The sequence below is a fragment of the Oreochromis aureus genome, linkage group 14 (genome assembly GCF_013358895.1).
Source record: "Oreochromis aureus strain Israel breed Guangdong linkage group 14, ZZ_aureus, whole genome shotgun sequence".
Taxonomy (NCBI): Eukaryota; Metazoa; Chordata; class Actinopteri; order Cichliformes; family Cichlidae; genus Oreochromis; species Oreochromis aureus.
The window spans coordinates 19,545,811-19,566,594 of record NC_052955.1 but is presented as its reverse complement, the minus strand read 5'-3'; the positions used below and the strand labels follow the sequence as shown (position 1 = coordinate 19,566,594).

Genomic DNA, 20,784 nt, shown 5'->3' with positions numbered 1-20,784 from the left:
GCAGAGCTCCAATTGGTTGACCTCAGCTGCAGATCTCCAGCCTGTAAACACATTTGGAGCAAAATGTGCTTCGAGAAAGCAGAAGAAGTTCTGAAAGCTGTTTGAGTGCAGAGGCTTGCTCCCTCTTGAGTGGAAAGGGATCATGTAGTGAGACCACGTCAATCCAATCAGCCCACTCAGACAGAGAACAGCTAATCCCACTAATACACCACCAGAGGTAGGTGATGTGGGTGGAGGGCAGCAGGGGGGAGGGGAAGGCGGGGGTCAATCTGTTCATGGAAACCAGGGTCTCGCTTCTTTTCCTGGGATCAGACCATGTGCACAACATGCTGCTGGTACTGCTGAGTCAAACACATGTTTCATCTGTGAGCTCTGCATTACAGGAGATGACAACACTCGGCTATTTTGATGCGCTTTTAATTTCGCATTTGAAAAGTGCAACCTCGCCGGCAAATTTCCCTAAAAGACGGCACCATTTTCCAGTCAAACGTGGGTATTTATAGAACGTATTCACCAGCACAGTGGAATGCTGCTGAGACCTCCAGCAGGCTGCCTGTGACAGACAGAGAAAAGAAGGCTGATACAATAACAGACAGTGTAATCTTTTTTTTTCCTCCCCTCAGTAAAATATTACAATATCAGAAGCCTGTTCACTCATCAGGCCAAAGTATACTGTAATGACATCAATGGTTGTCATGACAACGGGAGGAGGGTGGATGACAACATCCTACTGCGTCTTTTAGAGCAGGAGATCACAGCACTGTTCAGGATTAGAGATGCACCAAAAAGAAAAGAGAGAGAGAGAAATACTCTGAATGCAGAGGAGAAACTAAACTTCTGTAACAAGCGATGCATTTTCTTTTCTTCATCATGCAATTCATCCAAAAAATAAATACATGTATGAATAAAAACCTCTAAAAGCCCACTGCAGGCTTTGTAGTAAGTGGGTTTGAGGTATATGCTATAGCTCTGCAGGGCGTCTGCCGAAGATTTTCTTCTATAAAATGATCTCCTGTTCGAAGGAAGGTCACGCAGCACTCCCATTTCCTCCTCCACTGAATGCACACTGATCACATGCTAGCCAGCAGATGGACAGAGTCAGAAAATCCCAGCACACATGACCCAGTAGTGCCTGGAAAAATCAGGTCCTGCAGGGGATCTGAGCTGGATGTTACAGCCGAGCCAAGTGTGAACCACACACTTGCTTGAGCGTTCTTCGTGTGGGCTTGGATATTATTTAAGGGCGGGGTGTGGGGGGGGAGAAAAAAAAAAGTTTGTACAGCTTATAAACCTCATGATAAAAGACGACAGAATAGAAGAGAAGGAGGAGGGAGCGCTGAGATGACAAGGTGACTTGAGGAGGGAAGAAAAAAAAGAAAAATGAGTGGGCCAACGTTCCTCTTCTCCCAACTGATATTTGTCATTTGTCACCCTGAGAGCGTCTGACCTCACTCTGTGTGTGTGTGTGTGTGTGTGTGTGTGTGTGTGTGTGTGTGTGTGTGTGTGTGTGTGTGTGTGTGTGTGTGTGTGTGTGTGTGTGTGTGTGTGAGCCGTGCTGTGTGGGGGCTTTGCTTGACTCCTTTCATTATAAATGACATGGTCCTGGGAGGCAGCTGCATTGACGTCAGGGCTCTCAGCTCTGTCAAGGGTTCTAGCTGCTGAAAATCCCCCCGAATAACAGGATCTAAATAGATAGGAATAGGTTGCTGCTGTTTCATTACTGCCTCATGAACTCAAGTGGATTTAGAGGGCGGATTAGCCCTTGTCCTCAAGTAATCGTGTTTTAATGAAGATTTTGGGCTGTAATGGGGGGAAAAAAATGTGCTTCAAAGCTTCTAGATCACCAGATAGTTTTGAAAGAAAAAAAGAAAAACCTTCATTATCTATTATGTCAGGCCATGTCTGAGGTATGGTTTGGCTTTGTTATCAGTCTCACAGCTTCCATCTACCATCAAGCCTCCTCCTTCTCCTCCTACTACTTCACACCATTTCTTGAAAAGCACATCCTGCCTTTAAGCTGCTATATTCTCAATGGCTCTCGAGTGGGTCCTGCTGTAGCAGAATGTGCTGACACGCAGCAGCCACACCAGGCTGTGCATTACAGTATGTGTGCATAATGTGCTCCGGAAATTAGGGCTGGGTGGAGGATAGGGAGAGCACACAGCTCCAAGGAGGGCTGATGGAAGATTTGAGGCGATTAAAAAAAAAAAAAAAAAAAAAAAAAGTAAGGTTGGGATTCTCATAAAGATCCCTGCCATGTGATTCATTGCCTCAAAGCTCTCTGCTGACTGCTCTTTTGGAATGAACAGAAACGATGGGGCATCTCGGATGTGCTGCACATAGCATATGCATAACAAGAAAGTGGCATGTTATTCAAACACTTGCTTACAACGCATGTCCACTTCCCAGCCGAGCCCTTATTTTGCAGTCTCCCTCTCCACAGTAGTAGTCGAGATGAGGGCAGGTGTCAGCTGCAGACCCTGCCCCTGGTCTGCGTGGTTCCCCGTGGCCAAAACAGCCCGCAGGACCTTCGCTTTCATCTCTGAACAGCTGCCTACCAGGTCAGAACTGAGCAAATATGAGACCAGGAGCTAGTGAAATTAATGCCACATTTTCCACCAGACGTCTACAGGCTGAGAAGCACTCCTTCCAAATCGAACAAAGAGCATTTAAATCACAAGGACAAAATTGGATCTTTCTGCTTGTGACCAACTTTTCTAGTTGTCGATTAGACTTAAATACACAGATACATAAATCCACAATCTTCCTGTAGTGAGAAAGAGACAGTGTGTTAGAATGCCTGTCTTTGTCATAAATGCTGGGGGGGGGATTAGACGTTGTCCTTTAACCAGAAATATGTGATCATGCACCCCGCTTTGGGGATGCTACTTCTGGGAAAGCTGGTAAACGAGGAGCATAACCCGCACCGGCATCAGCACTGTGATCAGACTCAACTTCACTGCAAGAAAACAGGTTCAATCATTAAGCCAAAGTGACACAAGTGATTTTAACACCATGTTAAATCAGAATGGGCAAGTCCCAGCCTTGAGCCACTGCTTTTTTCTTTCTTTTCCTTTGATGCTTCACTTGCTTTCAATTATTTCAACTCCTTCAGGCACATTTAACCGATACGTCAACTCGACTCAGGACTTAAGACCAGAAACCCTCCAAATTCATCCATCGCCAGAAACTTCAGCTGTTTTCTCTCACTGATTGCATTCTGACTCACAGACTTCTTTCAGTGGTGAAATCATTTCAAGTACTATGACGGGAAATTTCAAGCAGAAAAGCTGAAAGTCATTCTTGATTATTATGGTAGCACTTTGATGCCCTTCTCATAGGTCTCATAATGAGTGACCCGTTAGACCCCGCCAATTGTCAAAGCAGGCCACCATTATGATGCCTTTTGTTTTTTTAAGGGGGTGGAACAGGTGTTTTCTATAAAATCTTTCCATGGGTACAGTCATAGCCTATAAACCAATGCTGAGGTACCAAAGTCTACTTTGACAATATATACACACACACGTATGTATACATATGTGGCAATTTATGACCTTTTTTTCTTTAAACAGCAAATTATGCCCTCAGTTACACTTAGTTATTATAAGTTCTATCTAGTAAGTTACTTATCTTCAGTTTCCTGCAAAATCAGATTGTCAAGCATAGAAACACTAAAACCTGCCACAAGACAGTCAATTAGTCTGTAGTGAACAGGGTCCTGTTGGCAATTGCTTGCAATCTTTTTCTGATAATACAGCAATTAACCACTATAAATCATCAAAAAACAAACATCTGTCTTATAAGACTGATATTTGATACGACATATCTGTCTGATCTTTATTTAATATTTGTATTTGGTGTCCCTGTAATGGAATAATATTGCAATATTATGTATCAATACCCACCCCATACTTTCTATCCAGATTGAAGAGGTCTGAAAGCAGGCACAGCCCCCTATGCAGATTGCACAAGAGATCAATGTGATGACTTCAGTCACAGGTCCTCCATCCAGTGGAGTACACTGTAGAACAAAATGGTAGACATCTCTCCTTTCCCATCATCAAAACACTAGATGAGGAATATCTCTGGGAAGAATGGTTCCATCCATCCAGCAGGTTTGTAAATACAAAGATAGACCCCCAATAGACAGTTTGTACTGGTTTTTCCTTTAATTTGTCACCATTTTTAATAGTAATTTGTATATAAGAAGCTAAACATCCACAGCAGACCTGTGATTTGATTTCAATACAATTTATATTTGAAGAATATTTTAAAGTGGTTCGTCTGTTATTCTCCAAATTGTTTTAATTGGATGATTCCTGTCTTCACCCTGAAGCGGCCAATTATACTGACAAAAAGGACTTCATGTCCTAACTGCGAAGTTACAAAAGAAGGGTACACTGGCTCCTCTGTGTTACTTTATTCAGATCAAGATACAGTAGTACAGCATCCCAATTTAGAAGAGAATTCAAAACAAAAATAAAAGCGCAGTCTTCGTGATACAGGACAATCAACAATCAAGGTTTATTCAAGAACAAAATGAGGAGGGAGGGAGGGGAGAGGAGAGGGGAATGGCATAAGGAGTTCAGGGAAAGACAAAAGTTCCTTTTATCAGCACAGACGATACATTTATTCAATCCGCCCATAACCACCCCAGCTCCCACCCCGTAATAAAACATTATGCAGCCTTACGTACACATGCTCCCCGTTCCCCTTCCCACTTTCTTTCAAAGCATGCACTTGTTCTCCATTGTGTAGAGGTTTTTAAGCAACGATTAAAAGTGATGGCCTTTAACGTTTATTGAAAGGCTTTTAAACCTCCTGTTCAGTGGGGAGGAGGAGGAGAGAGGGGGGCACCCAAGCATGGATTTAAGGAAAAAATTGATCGGCTCTATAGCGCATGGACTGCTGTGGTTGTGCGCTTGCCCCGATAGCTGTAGTCAATTAAGTTGTACGATCCCATTACCGTCAAGACTAATAGTGTCGCTTCCAGAAAACAATGCTGTCTTTTTACACAACATGGCAGGCGAAAACGGTTTACCGGCATATTAAAAGAAAACACAGCTGCTTTCTAAAGTCATTGGCACAAAGATTAAGAGCAATGCTGACATTATATTACAGAACATTACTTCTCATCCTTCCGCGCGTATCAAAAATTACTAATTTGGATGTGGGACAGTTATAAGCAACAATTTACAACTGATCTGGCCCCTCTCCATTACTGACCAACTCAGAGCACAGCAGTCTGGTGGATGAGGAATTACACAGGACATCATTTCTTTAAAACCTTGTAGATTCTAATTCTGTGAAGGATTTCAGAGGAGAGGGGTTTGATTTGGTGACAAAATCAAAAAAATATTCCACAACACCTTGAAAGACCTTTCAATTTCTACTTCTCTGTAGAGCTGCATCTCTGGGAAAAGGGGGGCTGTTTCAAGACGAAGCTCAGGGAAAAAAAATTAACAGCTTGTTGCACCATCTGCTGCTAAAACTTTCCATCTAACACTGGGAGAAAAAGTGCTGCAGCACAGACAGTTAGCACAGTCCTAGGTAGCTAACAGAGACGTGGTACGCTGCGGTGACTGCGGCTCAAGTATAACAGCGGCCAAAGGCGTAAAAAGGGAGGAATGTGAGGGGGGGTACTGGTTAGCGATGACTAGCGAGTACAGTAGCACATTAGTCAGCATGCACCACTTATTTCAGTTTCATCAACACTCTGCCTTTGTAGAAGCACCCATTTACAGCAAAGAGAAAGGTTAACAAAGAAGCCTATGTGCTATGCCTGGACACGGACACCCATTGGACAGTAAAAAAAAGAAAAGAAAAGAAAGAGGAATAAACATAGGGAAAAAGAAACAAAAATAAAACTGTTGACAGCTTTCTCTATACATTAACCAGTTGATCCTGAACATCAATAAATATCTTGTAAAAGTGTTGCCTTGACTCAGGTGGGTATCTGGTTAACCCATGTCGGGCTGGCCGGTTATGCTAGCGCCAGAACTGTGTATGAAAGAGAAGATAAGAATGGCAATTTTAGTCATTTTTAAATATATGTCAAATATAACTCAATCTGTTAAATGGTTTTAATGCTCAGTGATAGGAAATGACTTACCACTAATGGCCTCCTGGGCAAAGTATTTAACATCCATGTCTGTGTCTGAAGCCAGCTTCTCCAGCACTGGCTTCACTTCTGTTTGAAGGGCACTGGAGGGGACAAAGCGACAACAACATTTATTAGACTCAAAGCTGGTTCTGGATTTCAGACTTTCTCCCTCCACTTTGCAGAGAAAGCACTAAACGCTCAAATTCCAGACAACATACTTGCTGTCGAGGATAGGGCCAATCTTCTGAAGGGATTTTGCCACATTGAAGCGGACGTTGGCCACTTGGTCATTGGACATCTTGAGGACCACGGGTAGCATCTGCTTAGTGGTGATCTCCTGGCCACATGCCTTTGACAAAGCCTGAGACAGAGATTGCAGGAGTTTACCAAGATGACAAAATCTACATGTAAGTGATTTATTTTTTAAGAAGCTCATACACTTCTTTCCTAATAGTGACTGATGCCTTTGTTTACCTTAAGTGAAGAAGGTAGGTGATCCAGATAAGTATACTTGGGTCATATTTTAGTACAGAGCCTAGCTTGCCCTGTTAAAGTTGCTGCGTTTACACTAATAAAACAAAACCTTCATTCCTAAACTGGGCTTTTCCCATGTGCAGTGCAATAAAGTGGATGAGCATTATTGAATCTAGCTTCAATGCTGTGAGTCTGAACCCTTTAAGACATAACAGGTATTCAAAGAGTGCCAAAGAAAAACAAGTTATGTTGAGGCGCTGTAACAGAAGGCAAAGCTGCCACAACAAAACAAACCTCACGATCTAACGATCCACTACGAGAAAGCACTTGGTGACAGCTGGTAGTATAAGAAAAACAACTAAGCCCTTCAAACAAACTTTAAAGGCCATCATGTGCATTCAAGCATAGAGAATAAAGTTCTGTCGACTCACATTGATGCAGAACAGAGTGGTCATCCTGTGGAGGTAATTGGGATCGTTGGCCATACCCAGCACTTTGGGCACGATGGTGTTCTGGGCCCACTCTGCTCCAAACTTCTCCACGAGCTTCATTAGGTTACAGGTCGCTGCCTCACGGATGGCATACACTAGAAAAAACACAACAGCATTCTGTGTGAAAGGTCTGTGTGTGCCGTGTCTCCCTTTCCAGGTCTCTGTGAATCAGCTTGATGGGTAGCTCTTTCCAAACCTGCTTTTCTTGCTAAAAATCCTCCAAGATTACATTCTTCATTTTGCTCGGTGTTTGCAATCCACAATTTTAAAATCTTGCTTGTCATTATAGTAACTTTGCTCCTCATATCTATTTCGTTTGCGTGTCCTGAAATAAGACAAACTCTTATCCTTCATGCTAAGATTTTGTTGTTGTTGTTTTTTTTTTTAATAACAAGCAAGTGTCTAACGGCCTTTACATAGCAGATATATAAAATCCATGCTTTAAAAAATACTTTTCTGAGTCATCTATTCTTAATGCAGCAGTTTACAGTTTGGAGCATCAACTCTTGGAGTAAAGCATGAAATTCTGTCTGCTGCCGCTTTCTTGTGACAACTGGATGAACCGAGAATCTCAGTTTCTTCCATTTCCTGTTTAGAAACATCCGGACCAGCTCATCACTGCTTGACGTCAACTTCATTTTTGTCCACAGCGCATTTATGGAGGACAGATTTTCTGCTAAAACGCACATGTTAGGTGTGTAATGGCCTCAACACTTTGCTAACATACGGCTTGTTTTACACCTCTTTAACAGACAGAGCGGCTGTGCTGGGATCAGAGTGTGGCCCTGTCCTTACACAGGACACACTCAGGTTCAACAATGAGTGTGGGTTAACACATGCTTCAGGTTATATATAAACATCCATGTAGTGTGACAAAATATGCCATGCACACAGTTGTACTGATTTCAGTGGGAGTGAGTGCGTCCATTAGTGTGAGAGATGGCCGACTTAAAAAGGTGACTGAAATTCTCTCTGGGCACTGGTATAAACTGCAGAGCCCCGAGGCAAACAAGACTCATCATACTGAACCAATTTGGTCAAGGGAACAGTAAGAGCAGTCTGCTTGCGAACATCTTCGAGCTGGACAATAAAATATCAGGGCGATAATTGCACGCACACACAAGCCAGAAAAACACGCCCTCAAAACACATTATTATGTGATGACTAACTTACTATAATTGTATCTATTCTGTTTTGGTTACATCTCATCTGGACAGCCATCCTTTTAAGGCCAGAAGGTTACTCAGCCAACACATGCAGGCCATTACTGTCTTCTCTGTGACAATTCAGATCTTTGTTACTGAAGGAGCCTTCTTTTGATTTATCCATCTCATTGCATATTTTAAATCTGTAGCCAGGAAATGTAAATACAGCTGCCAATCTTGTTATAAATACACCCAAAAGCATTTCAGCAGTTGCGTTGTTGGCCAAAGCTACACTGGTTGTGAAGAGAATCTTCATGATATTTCACAACCACAACATCCATGAAGATTTGGTTACATGCATGTCCATCAGTGAAGTCTGACATACATTTTAAAGTTACTGTAATGAAAGTATAAAATGTCTCATCCATTGTTTTACCCCATTGTTAGATTATATGCAGTATCTACAATACATTCAACAAAAATTACATATTTTATTTATCAGCATTATTGACAATTATGACACTACATCTTTTATTTCAAATAGAATTTAGAGCAATAAAGCGATAAATAGAAGAACTCACAGTTAGAAATTAGATTAATTGTATTTGTATGCTGTGTGAAAAAAAATGGAAAATACACAAATAATTTTCTCTGTAATTAAGCCGGTGAGGGAAAGATTCTGGGCTGATTCCTGTGCTCCCGTCTTTCTCTGAAGGGCTTACGTAAGTGTGGCACAGCCCTAACCCCAGCCATAGACATACACACAGACACACAGACACACACACACACACACACACACACACACACACACACGTAGAGAAACTCACACCAGCAGCATTCCAATGATGTAACCCAGCTGGCCCTTTGTCCTCAACAGAGAGCGTGTCTCTCTCTAATTGGAAAACTCAATGTCAAAAGAACACTACATACTCAGTGAAAACTTAATGCATACCACAAATATTCTAGGTTATAAATACAGTTGGGTGTGTTGTGAAGTTCTAAGGATAAACAGCTCTTTCAGCGTTTGAATAAGGATGATTGTTTCGCAGAACCGTTTAAAACTACCGGGAAGAGAAAGACCCCAGGGCAAACATGCACAGATAAACACACACAGACTCGCTCAGTGACCCAACAGGGATTTTAAAGTCCATTAACAACAGTAAAAATCCAAAGCTAGAACTGCAGGCTGTTGTATAGAAAAACAAGGTTAACTGACGTAATGAAGTATGACAGAGTGGCTGAACTGTTCTACGGGGATGCAAACAGCGAAGGGTGACAGCATTGCATGGACAGAGTAAAATGCTGCAACAGCTAGGAGGGTCTGAGGGCAAGCTCCCCTGGGAGCAAATTTTCAGAAAAATTCTCTTTACAGGCTTTCTGTGTGTTACATAAAACACAATGTGAATCGATAACAGTGGGAGATAAATACATCAACAAGACCCGTTTAAAAAATATACTGGAAATAATAGTACACAATTATCCATCAGGATAAAATTATTAAAAGCTTCCAACAGGACTCCGTTTACCTCATTTCTGTGTATTTGCTTCAATTTCCGGTCAGTGCAAGTCTTTGTGCCGACAACTGTTTTCACTCAAGGTTCTAGATTCTCTTTTTCTTTGTTTTCTGTTTCACTGAGTGCGTGCAGCTACTCACACAAAGCAGAGCGAATGGAGAAGATGGGTTAAGATAACGTTTCTTAAATTGACTGAAACTTGCTACGTGACTGAGTGCAATGAAAGAGGAGCCCTTGAACTGTGCAGATGAGCTGAAAAACCAATAGAAGAACTGCTGTGATTAACACAACATAGCAACTCGAGATCACCCAAGATCTGCACAAATGTAGATGACTCCTTGTGTCAAAATGGGAAATAAGAGGCTCTATATACCGTTCTATTGTGACACAAGATCTGACAACTTCTCAACCATTGTACTAGATGATTTAGTTCTTTGCTGACTTACAGCTGTACTACTCTACAGATGGAGAGTCTCCAATGGTATGTACAAAACACCTGCAGATTGTCTCATTGCATCTCATCCCTTCTTTACCCTGAAATTTCCTCACTTCCATCCTCTAAGCTTATTAGTCTCTTCTCTCCAACAGTCTCTCTGACCTGGTCATAAAATAGTATCAGACTGGTAAGAGGACCTCTCTAAACTGCGTGCAAAGTTCAGTTAGAGAAATTAAAGAGAGAATCAAAATACAACCGTGTGGATATATAATAGTGAAATTCATAAAGGAATAAGCAGCTCCTACTTATGTGTTTAAAAAAAAAAAGAAAGAAAGAGCTAGTCTATGATGAAAGTATCATAGTGCTACAGAGCACTGACAGCCAAAGCAAATAACATGCCACTGGGAAGAGGCGAGAGAATTAGGGGCATTGCCACAGTAAGTGCAACCCTCCTGCAGCGAAAACTAGAAAACGAGGACAATTTTCAGGCTCAGATTTGTATTCATAGGATAAAAGGGGTGTTCCAAAGAAAGCTGCCCATTTAAGCATCTGTTTAAGCAGCGTCTCATAAGTTCGCCAAGTTGGCAACAATGAGGTGAACTGAAGTGTGAAGATCACTGCTGTGAGTGAGAAGGGTGTCAGGCACCAAAGCTGACTGTATGCATTTCCATATATTAATATAAACAAATATCCAAATCCCAAAATTGAAAACCTAATACCTCCCCAACAAACAAATATGCAAACAGTCAAATACTCAGCTCCACCTTAAGACCCAACAGATAAAGTATCATTCTATGATGATGATAGTACATCAATCTGACAAACTTTGAAACCCATAACAGCACCTTACCATGGTCAATAAGCCAGGCCATACAAAGGGTATTGAGCTTCTCGTCAAAGAACTCGACTCCCTGCAGGAAAAAGGATAAAATATAATCACAACCATTTCCTGGTTATCTACAGTCAAATTGGGCCTGATAGCATTTTAGCTAATATTGGTGTTTTTACACATGGTGTTAATTAAGGATGACATTTAAAACATGTTATATGGCTTGCAGCCGTCTTTCCTAGACTCCACGACTCACCAGCTGTCCTGCCAGCAAGGGCATGTACTCTATGATGGCAAGGCGAACCCTCCACTTTGCATCTTCTGCCAACTCCACAATGGCCGGCAGCAGTGACTGAGAGAGCTGTCGTATGCCAATCACCTCGTTCACACAGTCAAGGTTGGAGATGATGTTCAGACGCACCTCAGGGCACTAAAACAGACGAATTACAAGGGATAGGTTAAGGTCATGCCAGCCTACTGTCATCAAATTCTGATTCATTTAATAATCGAAAATGTAAAACTTTTTAACCTACATATTTTACACTTAGGAAAAAAAAAAAAAGACCAATCACATATCATGTATCCAACAACCCCATCAAAAAAAGGCCAGACTGCCAAGAGGTTATGTCTTACAAAGCGCACCCAATGTTTATTATAAAGAGCCTGAAATTAAAGCTTGCGTTTGTTCAGCTTTGAACAGGATATTAACTGGAACAGCAAAAGTACACAGCTAAACTTTTTAAATCAACATACTTTAAACTCCAGAAGCCACAAATTGAAGAATGATTTGACACATTCAGTCACACTAACTTAAGGGGACAGAGCAGTAGCTGAACAGGCCACAGAAACTATCTGAAATCTGCACAGTGTCTCCCTTTTCTCAGATAAATGTACTTTGATTTGAAATTTGCAAGTCAAAGCTGTCAGTTTAGACGTTAATCTAATTAGTCACTTAGTCTTGTGTTTGTGCCGTGAGGAAAATGGGCCGTCTTTAAATAGGACTAGAGGAAGAGAGTTGAGGAACTTAAAGCATAAGCCTTCCAAAACATTGATACACGTTTGTCTCTGACCTGCCAAACTTGTGTCTGATCTCAATATTCACTGATGTAATGGGACAATGTATTAATTTGGGAAAATGTGAGTGAGCTATTCTTCTACACGAACCTAACACACTTAGAGGAACAATGTAAATCAATATTCAGGAGCTAAAACACGGCTCACATTAACCTAATACAGAATCAGGACTGCTCTACAATTTGATTCTTGCAGCAGCTTCTTTGAAAAATGATTAGAAAAGTAATACTGACAGTTGCAAAAATAACTCAGATGTTAGACACACAACCCTACCTCCTTTAATCAGCAAATATCCACAATTATTCCTTATTACTGAAAATACAATCAGAATGCATCAAGCAGTAACCCATTTGGCTAAGCTGTGTCTGACTTAATTATGCTTTTCTCCAGACAGCAGCCAATCAGTCTTCCAATTGTAAGGTCTCAGTTAGGCTGCCAACTGCATGAATCATCCTCCTACCCAGCCAGGTGGCAGCCAGGTACATCTGGTGGCTGTGGCTAAGTGGCTTTGCTGTCTCAGACGTGCTGATCACAGAAGGCCAAAGAACTTGGTCAAATTGCGCTGCCTTGTAAGAAGCTTTTGTTTACAGTGGTACCAAACTACAACCGTGCCTTCTGGATATCCAAAGCCAGCTGTCTAATATAAAGAAACTGGGGTCCACAATTAAAAATCTGCATTTCCTTTACCTCGTCCTTGAGCTGAGCCAGAAATAGAGGCAGTAAGTGCTCTATTGTGTTGTCCTTGCCCAGGATGGTTGAAAGTCCCATAATGACTGAGGCCAGAGCCGATTTCACATGCTGGTTGGTGTCTGAAACAAGTTCCTAATGGAGGACGGGAAACACAGGAGACAGAGAGATCAGCCCAAACAAATAGTTAAGACAAAGTATGTAAATAAACATCAAGACCGCTGCAATGGCTCATATTTGCAACGCAGCACACAAGGAGCCTATAATCGACCTGTGTGTAAATACATGGTAAAGTGAACTTAATACTAGTGAGAATTACAGTCATTGCATCTAACAACTGTGGGTGGAAAAACTTAAAATGTGATGTAGACAGAAACAGAAATGGGTGTACATAAACAAGCAAAGAAATCGCTTGTTATCTAAATGCTCATGTTTACTTGTGTTTTCAAACCAGTATCACATGGAAGCCTTTAATGAACTACAAAACCTTTGAAAAATTATTTTTCCCTTCCCAGAACATACAAATATATCAGCACACCAGGCATTTCAATCTACCAATAAAATCAACTCCGCAGTGGGAGTGATGGTATGTGTGTGCCAAGTGCCCGTGTTATGACGTTTATTACATTTTTCCAGGGAAGTGTTTTTGTTGCTACCTGGATGGCTTTTCCCACTGCTGTATGTATGTTTACAGGACAAACAAAGACTTCTTATGACAGTCATGCAGCTTTCTCTCTTTCAAACACACACACTAAAAAAAAAAAAAAAAAGTACAGTTCCAGGAATTCCACTGTGAGGCTACCTGTATTTCCACTACCCTTAGTGACACAATAGTTAGTTACAACACAATAGTGCCACCTGCTGCTTAAAACTTGAACAACACTGGCATGTATAGTCTATACAACATAACCGCAAAACATAAGGCCTTGATGTCAATTTAAAGTAATTCAGACATTTGCTTCCAAACAGATTAAACAAATAAATGATATATTCTAGAGAATATAAGAGATATGGATGCCACCTTTTCAACATCATGACTTCATGACAGTGTAACCATATTTAACCATTATCTGCCCCAAACACTACATTATAAGATCTAGAGCTCATTAGAATTAGATTCCCCTGCTATTCTTACAGACTACGGCTTTACTGTTAACTATGTCTTTGTCTGACAAATAGATCTTCCCTGCAGAAACAGCTCGGTGCTCTTATTCAAAATTCTTAGGTTTAGACAAACAAATGTTTTACTTTTTGTAAAGGTGATGGCAGACTAAGGGTCACCAACCAAACCTGTCTGCTCAGTGAACACTTTACACAAGATAGTCTCTTTTTTTCCTCTCTCCACAGGAGACAACTAAGATTCAAGGATTATCCACACTTTAAATCTGAATGTAGCTGAACCGACTACATCCTTCCCCATCCTGCCAGGTGATACAGCTGGCAAGGTATACATGCAGCCAGGCATCAAAGACCGTTCATATCTACACTGTGCAACCAGCCAGTTTGGTCGAAAGAACTTAAGTTTGTATATTTAGGCTGGTCAGAGAGCTGACAATTACTCCTTTAACAGACACGCCCCTGGTACTTTAGAGGATATTTTTTCCCTGAAACCATTATTATTATTATTATAATCATTTCTGTTGCTGCTCCCACATGTGGCTGTGTGGTTTAAACCACATTCTCTGTGGTTTGACCAACTCAGAACACATTTATTAATCCTTCACAAAAACTTTAAAAGCTCTCTTGGTTAAAGAAGTTAGTGGGCATCTTTGAGTATCTCATGGTCTGCTGCCCCTACAGATTGCAGTCACACAACAGGCGCTTTGTTTTCTGCATGTGGATGCTGTCCATTTGTTTTGCATTTATGGTGTAGTCTGATCAAAGCACACCATATTTACAATGTTTCAATTTTTCTTTTGATCCAAATACTTAACTATGAAAATAAATAAGGTTTATTTTCATTGTTTTGACCACATGTAAAAATCTCATCAATTGCTCAAATCTGGGAAGAAGCTGGGAAAATTTCAGTCTTTATGGGTACGCTTGCAGCTTTAAACATGCATTCAATTTTAAGAGGACCTTGGTGGCTCCACTGCCCTACCAGAGTCCTAATAAGCACATTTATCTACAGCAAGGACATTTCAGTGTATAACAATGCTGTTAAAGTTGGCAAAATAAGACAAGCAGGTACCGCAACATCATATGCATTCGAAAATGCTTCAAGGGAAAAATAAAAAGATAAGCTTTTATTTGTTTTTCTTGCTTTACCAGTGAACACAAAACTCTTGTCTTACTGACAAGAAATGTCACACTGCAGCTAACAGAAAAGGTTTTTTTGTTTTTTTTACCTTGACGCAGGGCAAGATGTGAGTCATGATGATCTGCTCACGATTGTCCTCTGGAAGGTTCTCGCAGAATTCTAACAAAGGGAAAAATACATCATCAAAATATAGAAAGCAATGGTCAAGAGGCTGAATCAAGTTCGGCCAGTGCGATTCATTTTAGGAAAATCTCCCACCTTTGACTTTGTTGGCTGCAGCCGCACGGACCTCAGCTTCACAGTCCTTCAGAAGATTCTGGAAAGCTGGGACCAGGTCGTTCTTTGTGATCTCTGGGCCCACTGCTTTCTGGAGCTACATTCAGACAGAAATCAATTAATCTCCATTTACTACGTAAGCATGTGAGACAATTCCCAGTGTGTTCCAGTAAAAAGGTTACTGGAAGATACTGGGAGGTTTTAATGTGGCTAAACGTTCACATTGTGATATTAGGAGCAAACAACCTGACTCAAAATTCTCAACACTGATAGTTAAGAGGTTTCAATGAATATTAAGATGGAAATAAACTTTAAGATTTCTATGTATAAACCAGAATAATTTTTTTTTATGCATGTGTCATGGCCTGGGTCTATCACCTGGCACCTTATCCTCTTGATTTTGCTGACCCTGTATAGCCGTGTATTGCATGGATGCATGTGTCAAAGCTGCAGTCTTGCTAAATCTTCGGCTTGACTGGAAACTGACTTTTTAAAATGTACAATACTTAAATCTTTTCTGCTGCTACTTATAATCTGATTTATTTGCACAGACACGGGTAAAACTCAAAATGGCCTCTGAAATAGGCCTGTTCAAGCTAATACATATTTACTACACATTTTTCCTTATATCACAACTGTTTTGTTGCCAATAAAAACAAATGTTTTTTTATTAGTTCTAGAACTTACTAAATAGATCAAAAACATGGTGTTATTGTAATGAAGATGCAAAGCTAAAGCTCCAAACAATACAAATCTTAATTAAAGCCCACTGGTAAAAGATTTTAATTAGTAATGTTTGTGGGCTAATTTATACTTGTGTCACCTTCATAATAAAGCTCAATAAAGTTTTGCAGCTGCACAGATTCTTTTGATCAAAAATGGCTCAATGACCTAGTTGAATGCATGTGATTAGTTGTGCCCACGGCAGCATGGCAACAAAGAACTTTAATTCAGCTCAAGTCTAAGAGAGCCACCTTGAAATCTCTCCATCCTGTTTTTGCTCTTAGTATTTTTTCTGAAGGTTCTGACAGGAAATTAAGATTTAATCTCAGCTACTTGTTTGAGGATGTCGGGTTTGTTAATCATTATTATTCCAATGACACCTTTGCTCAGTTAATGTGCAGCACAAATGTTTGGACAGGGGTGGTTTATTTAATGATGTGATGTCAAACAATTCTTTGAAAGCACTACATGTGTCTAAACATTTATCAAAGAAATACAGCAGGTTAACAATGAAATATATAAACCTTTTACTGTTGTTGGTTTTATATCCAGTAAAAGAAAAACAGTCAACTTCACTTCAGAATTACTCTATATCAAAAAAGTGCCCTATTTAAAGTTAGCTTTAAACAGAATTTCCAAAATGTTAATTCTACATTTAAATCAAAGAAGAAGTTTTTCGGTTTACCTCAGAGAACTTGTCAGCAACCATGTAACGGACCCTCCAGGACTTATCTTCTGCAGCCTGACGTAGGGTTGGCATCACCAAGGTCTCCAGATCCTCCTGAGGCAGCAGAGTGGCAATGCTGACACAAGCCTCCACTGCAAGCAGCCGCACTGAGTCCTGATGGAGAAAGATGGGATCAGTTTGGCCTCCCAACAGGCAACGACACCAAGAATGGACTACAGGGCTCGCAAAATTTCAAAATCCCTGGTAGCCCTTTGGGCAGGCACTCTTCAGTTTTTGGTAACCCAAAATAAAAGTAGCCCGAATAAAAAAGAGAGCAATTTTTTAATGTTTTGTTTCCTTTACAATATTATACATTAAAGTATAATATTGTAACGGAAACAAAAATTAATCAGAAAATTGTTAAAATACAAATCACAACAACTGTATAAAAATTACAGTCATCAACTCAAATACTTGTTTCTAATTGAACAGAAATTTCTATGAACTTGTAGAACTGTGTAGAACATGAATCAGTCTGTCAGATCCTGAATCTGAAATTTCCACTGAAGTCACGGGTAAGGGGTAAGTGGAACCAAGATCGAGGCCATTTGCTTTTTGAAGTTTGCATAGACTGCTAAATTTGGCCAATAGTGGTTCACTCTTTGCAACATAGTACGCTTTTGAAAGATTTTTCAGGACTTCTTCTTGTGCTTGGTTTATTTTTAGTATGTTTTTTGCAATTGCTGTTTGTTCTGGGAAAGATATTGCAGACTGGGCAATAATGCATTTCTCATGGGTTCTGATGGGGTCTTTCTTAAAATTACTGGTCCCAGTTACAAAGGCGCTTGTCGACTCAAATGAAATGAAACTCACGACACACCCGGCAGAGCATCATGTTATTTAGCTCGTCATATTCCAGCCACATAAATTCTTTTGTCCATGAAACCAAAAAACCTGCGCTTTCTTTTTGCCTCATAGTCTGATCTGTCATAACTTTTCCGTTTTGTGGTAGGCTTTTATTTGGCTGCCCCTTCTTCACCCTGACCTTTATTATTTGGCTCAGCAGAACTAAAATACCGGCGGAAAGCCATCTGCTTTTACACACGTACTTACATAACGGTCAGCGATTCTCTGCGCAATCAACCTCTCACATGTTTAAGCTTGCTGTGGGAGATTTCACTTGTCACGTTTGAATAGTAGCTAATGAGTGATAAGACAATGTCAGAGGAATTGGTGCGCAATTAATCGTCACTCACAAATCAGTGCTGCCGCTCTCTACACACCGTTCGCACGATCACAAAGTGAAAGCAACAAACAAGCGCAAATTCAAATGCGATTTCAATATGTCACATATTGACAGTGGCTCATCGATGCCAATGACATAATTACTCAGCTACATTTGCGAAAGAAAATGCAAAAGCATTGACACATATTTTTCCTTCCTATGATAGCCCAACGGGCAGGGCTGAGACGGGATTTTGGTAGCCCGACTGGAAAAATCGCTAGCCCCAGGACGTCGGGCTAGCGATTTTGCAAGCCCTGGACTACCCAAAATAAGAACACTGCAGTTCAATGGATTTTTAAATTGTTTTTTTAAGTGTTCATACCTGCTCATCAGAGGCCAGGGCAGTGAAAAGGGAAATTATGTCACTTTTTACATACTCCAGCTCCAGGACTTTGGCAAATTCCCCCAGTTTGGATGCTGCAGCACGACGCACCATAGGAGTGTCATCTGAGCACAAGGTGCGAAAATGCCTAGAAATAACAACAAACATCAAATGAAACCTTGTTAGAAGACTAAATCAACCACCAAATGACTCATTACAAGCAAATAAGTTAAGAAAAAAGGATTTGGAGCAATTTAAAAATCTGTCCCCTTTTCAAGAAGCCACTTACTGGCGAATCTCAGCCTTGACGGTGCTGGAGACACGAGGATAACAGACGCTAAAGAGGCCACAGGCAGATGTGCGAGAAGTGAACCAGTCACCACTGGCCAACCGCTTCACCAAAGGCTCAAAGTGGACCTCCAGGTCAACTGGAGAGTGCTCCTGAGAGATCTTTCGCAGGGACTCCACAGCTTTGTCTCTGACTACTGTCTCTTCCACTGTAGCTAGGCTCTCCAGAGGAGGCTAAACATCAAGAAGAAATAAGTGAAGATCAACTTAATCCACACTGATGATGGAGAAGCATCACACACAAACATCTCACAAAAACTCTATATAGCAAATATGATACAATAGGCATTAAGGGGTTACTCACAATGAATCTCTAGATGCTACATAAATACTAACAAATGACTGACTGTATAGGATTGCTTACAGTCTGAATTTAGAAAATGTACCTTTGAACAAACTGAAAATTTACACAAGGTTGCGATATAACAATTATATAGAATATGATGTACTGCTAATTCCAAATTTAAAATCTCTATACAGTGAACAAAGGAAAGTTAACAAAATCATCAAATCTGAAGAGCTGAAATGTCAGTCGATTACTTTTATTTTTGTCAGCACAAACATGATCATCTTTGATCCTAAGTCCACAGGTCAGTCCTATGTTGAAACTGTTAAGCTGAGGGACTGATGTAATTGTGTCAACAGTTTGTTATTACTAGTCTAAAACCAGTAAATGAACTGTGTGGGTTAAGATGTGTTTAGATACTACCTTTTGTGTCCTAGTGCAACCTCATATAACCTGACTTTAACGTTAGCATTTGGCACACTTGTGAAAAATACGTTGTTGATGCAAAGTTCATGAAAACACTGTATGTGTAATAAATTGACTTTTACATAAACTAGCTAAAACTAATGAAATATCATTACAGAGGTCTGAAAGATTTAATATAATGGGGAATGCATCTCCTTGAAGCATGTGTTTACAAAAACGATCATCTGAAGCTTGTACTTACCAGAAGACAGTGGACATACTCTGGACCTCCCACCAGCATAGTGAAATTGCCAAGCTGTTCAGCCAATGCCAAAAGCACCTCATCTTCATCATAGATGGTGTCTGAGGATGAGAGAAGGACTGTAAATCTAAATGTGGATTACTGGCAGCCTCAGCAAATACAAGGCCCAGTTTAAAGTGCAACACATTCAGCGCTTTAATATAAAACTTTTATTACCTGTGAGGAAAGGGAGGAGTTCAGTGCGGGTCCTCTCTACACCCAGGGCCAGAGCAATAGTGGACAGCTTCTTGATGCTGTTCAGACGCAACTGGAAGCAAAATGGAAAACAATTCAGAAACCCTGAGCCAATAACAAAATAAATAAATAAATACAACCCTATAATTCATACTGCTAACCCAAAAAAGCGTATTACTGTTATCACCTGGTTTAAAATTGCGTCACAAGTTGCTAACTTAAGCTACCCAGCGTTTCAAATTGTTTGCTAGAAGACAAAGCTTTCCATTGACTGATAGGAATAAATTGCGTGATCAGCCGTGATCTATACCCACTGCGGCCTCAAACGCCCCGCTGTTGTGATTCCTTAGTTGAACGCTCATTCGGCTAGCTTGGCTAGACATTAGCTAGCAGCTAAATGAATGACCTAGTTTGTCAATCTTCGTGATAATATATTAAAATGTACATCTGCGTAAAAAAACAACTCAAAGAGCGGTATATTACTGTCGACAACAAACTAGACTAGCCGGGTAGGGTGGGCCCGGCAGAAAATTCCTGATAGGCCCAGACCGGGAACGTTACTTAGCATATTTGCTAGATAGGTAGCTAACAATCTGACGACTAAGAAATTATGCCAAACGCTTTGATCTTTAATATAAAAAAAGAAATATTATTAAAATCAGGGTTCCTACCTGAACGTCCTCATTTCGCAGTTCATCAATGAGAACGGCGATAGGGTAAAGAGAATCGTCTCCATCAGCTCCTGCCATTTTGGATACTGTTGCAGTTACCGAATGGCGCTGCGGTGCTACACTACGGGGTTTCTGCCAGAAAGCAGCAGCTGCAGGGCCCTCCCCTCCTCGGAGCTTGCTTCTTCTTCTACCTTTGGCGACTTTCAAACTAGCCTAGCGGTGTTTTATCGCCACCTACTGGACTGGAGAATATTACGATAAACTAGGGTTTGTTTGTTTTTTAGCTGAATCA

The 20,784-nt window shown here is 40.7% G+C and overlaps 1 protein-coding gene across 1 annotated transcript; it reads right to left on the bottom strand.

Annotated features, from left to right (window-relative positions):
• Nucleotides 1-4,405: 4,405 nt before the first annotated feature.
• On the bottom strand, nt 4,406-20,658 carry ppp2r1bb (protein phosphatase 2, regulatory subunit A, beta b). The gene is made up of 15 exons (XM_031749929.2): nt 20,493-20,658; nt 19,804-19,894; nt 19,588-19,688; nt 18,576-18,808; nt 18,287-18,434; nt 16,698-16,853; nt 15,272-15,386; nt 15,102-15,172; nt 12,754-12,888; nt 11,249-11,422; nt 11,014-11,074; nt 7,009-7,163; nt 6,322-6,464; nt 6,113-6,204; nt 4,406-6,000 (listed from the first exon to the last, which is right to left on the bottom strand). The coding sequence occupies exons 1-15, from the start codon at nt 20,568-20,570 to the stop codon at nt 5,984-5,986; spliced, it is 1,770 nt and encodes a 589-aa protein (XP_031605789.1). The 5' UTR covers nt 20,571-20,658; the 3' UTR covers nt 4,406-5,983.
• Between the last annotated feature and the right edge of the window lie 126 nt (nt 20,659-20,784).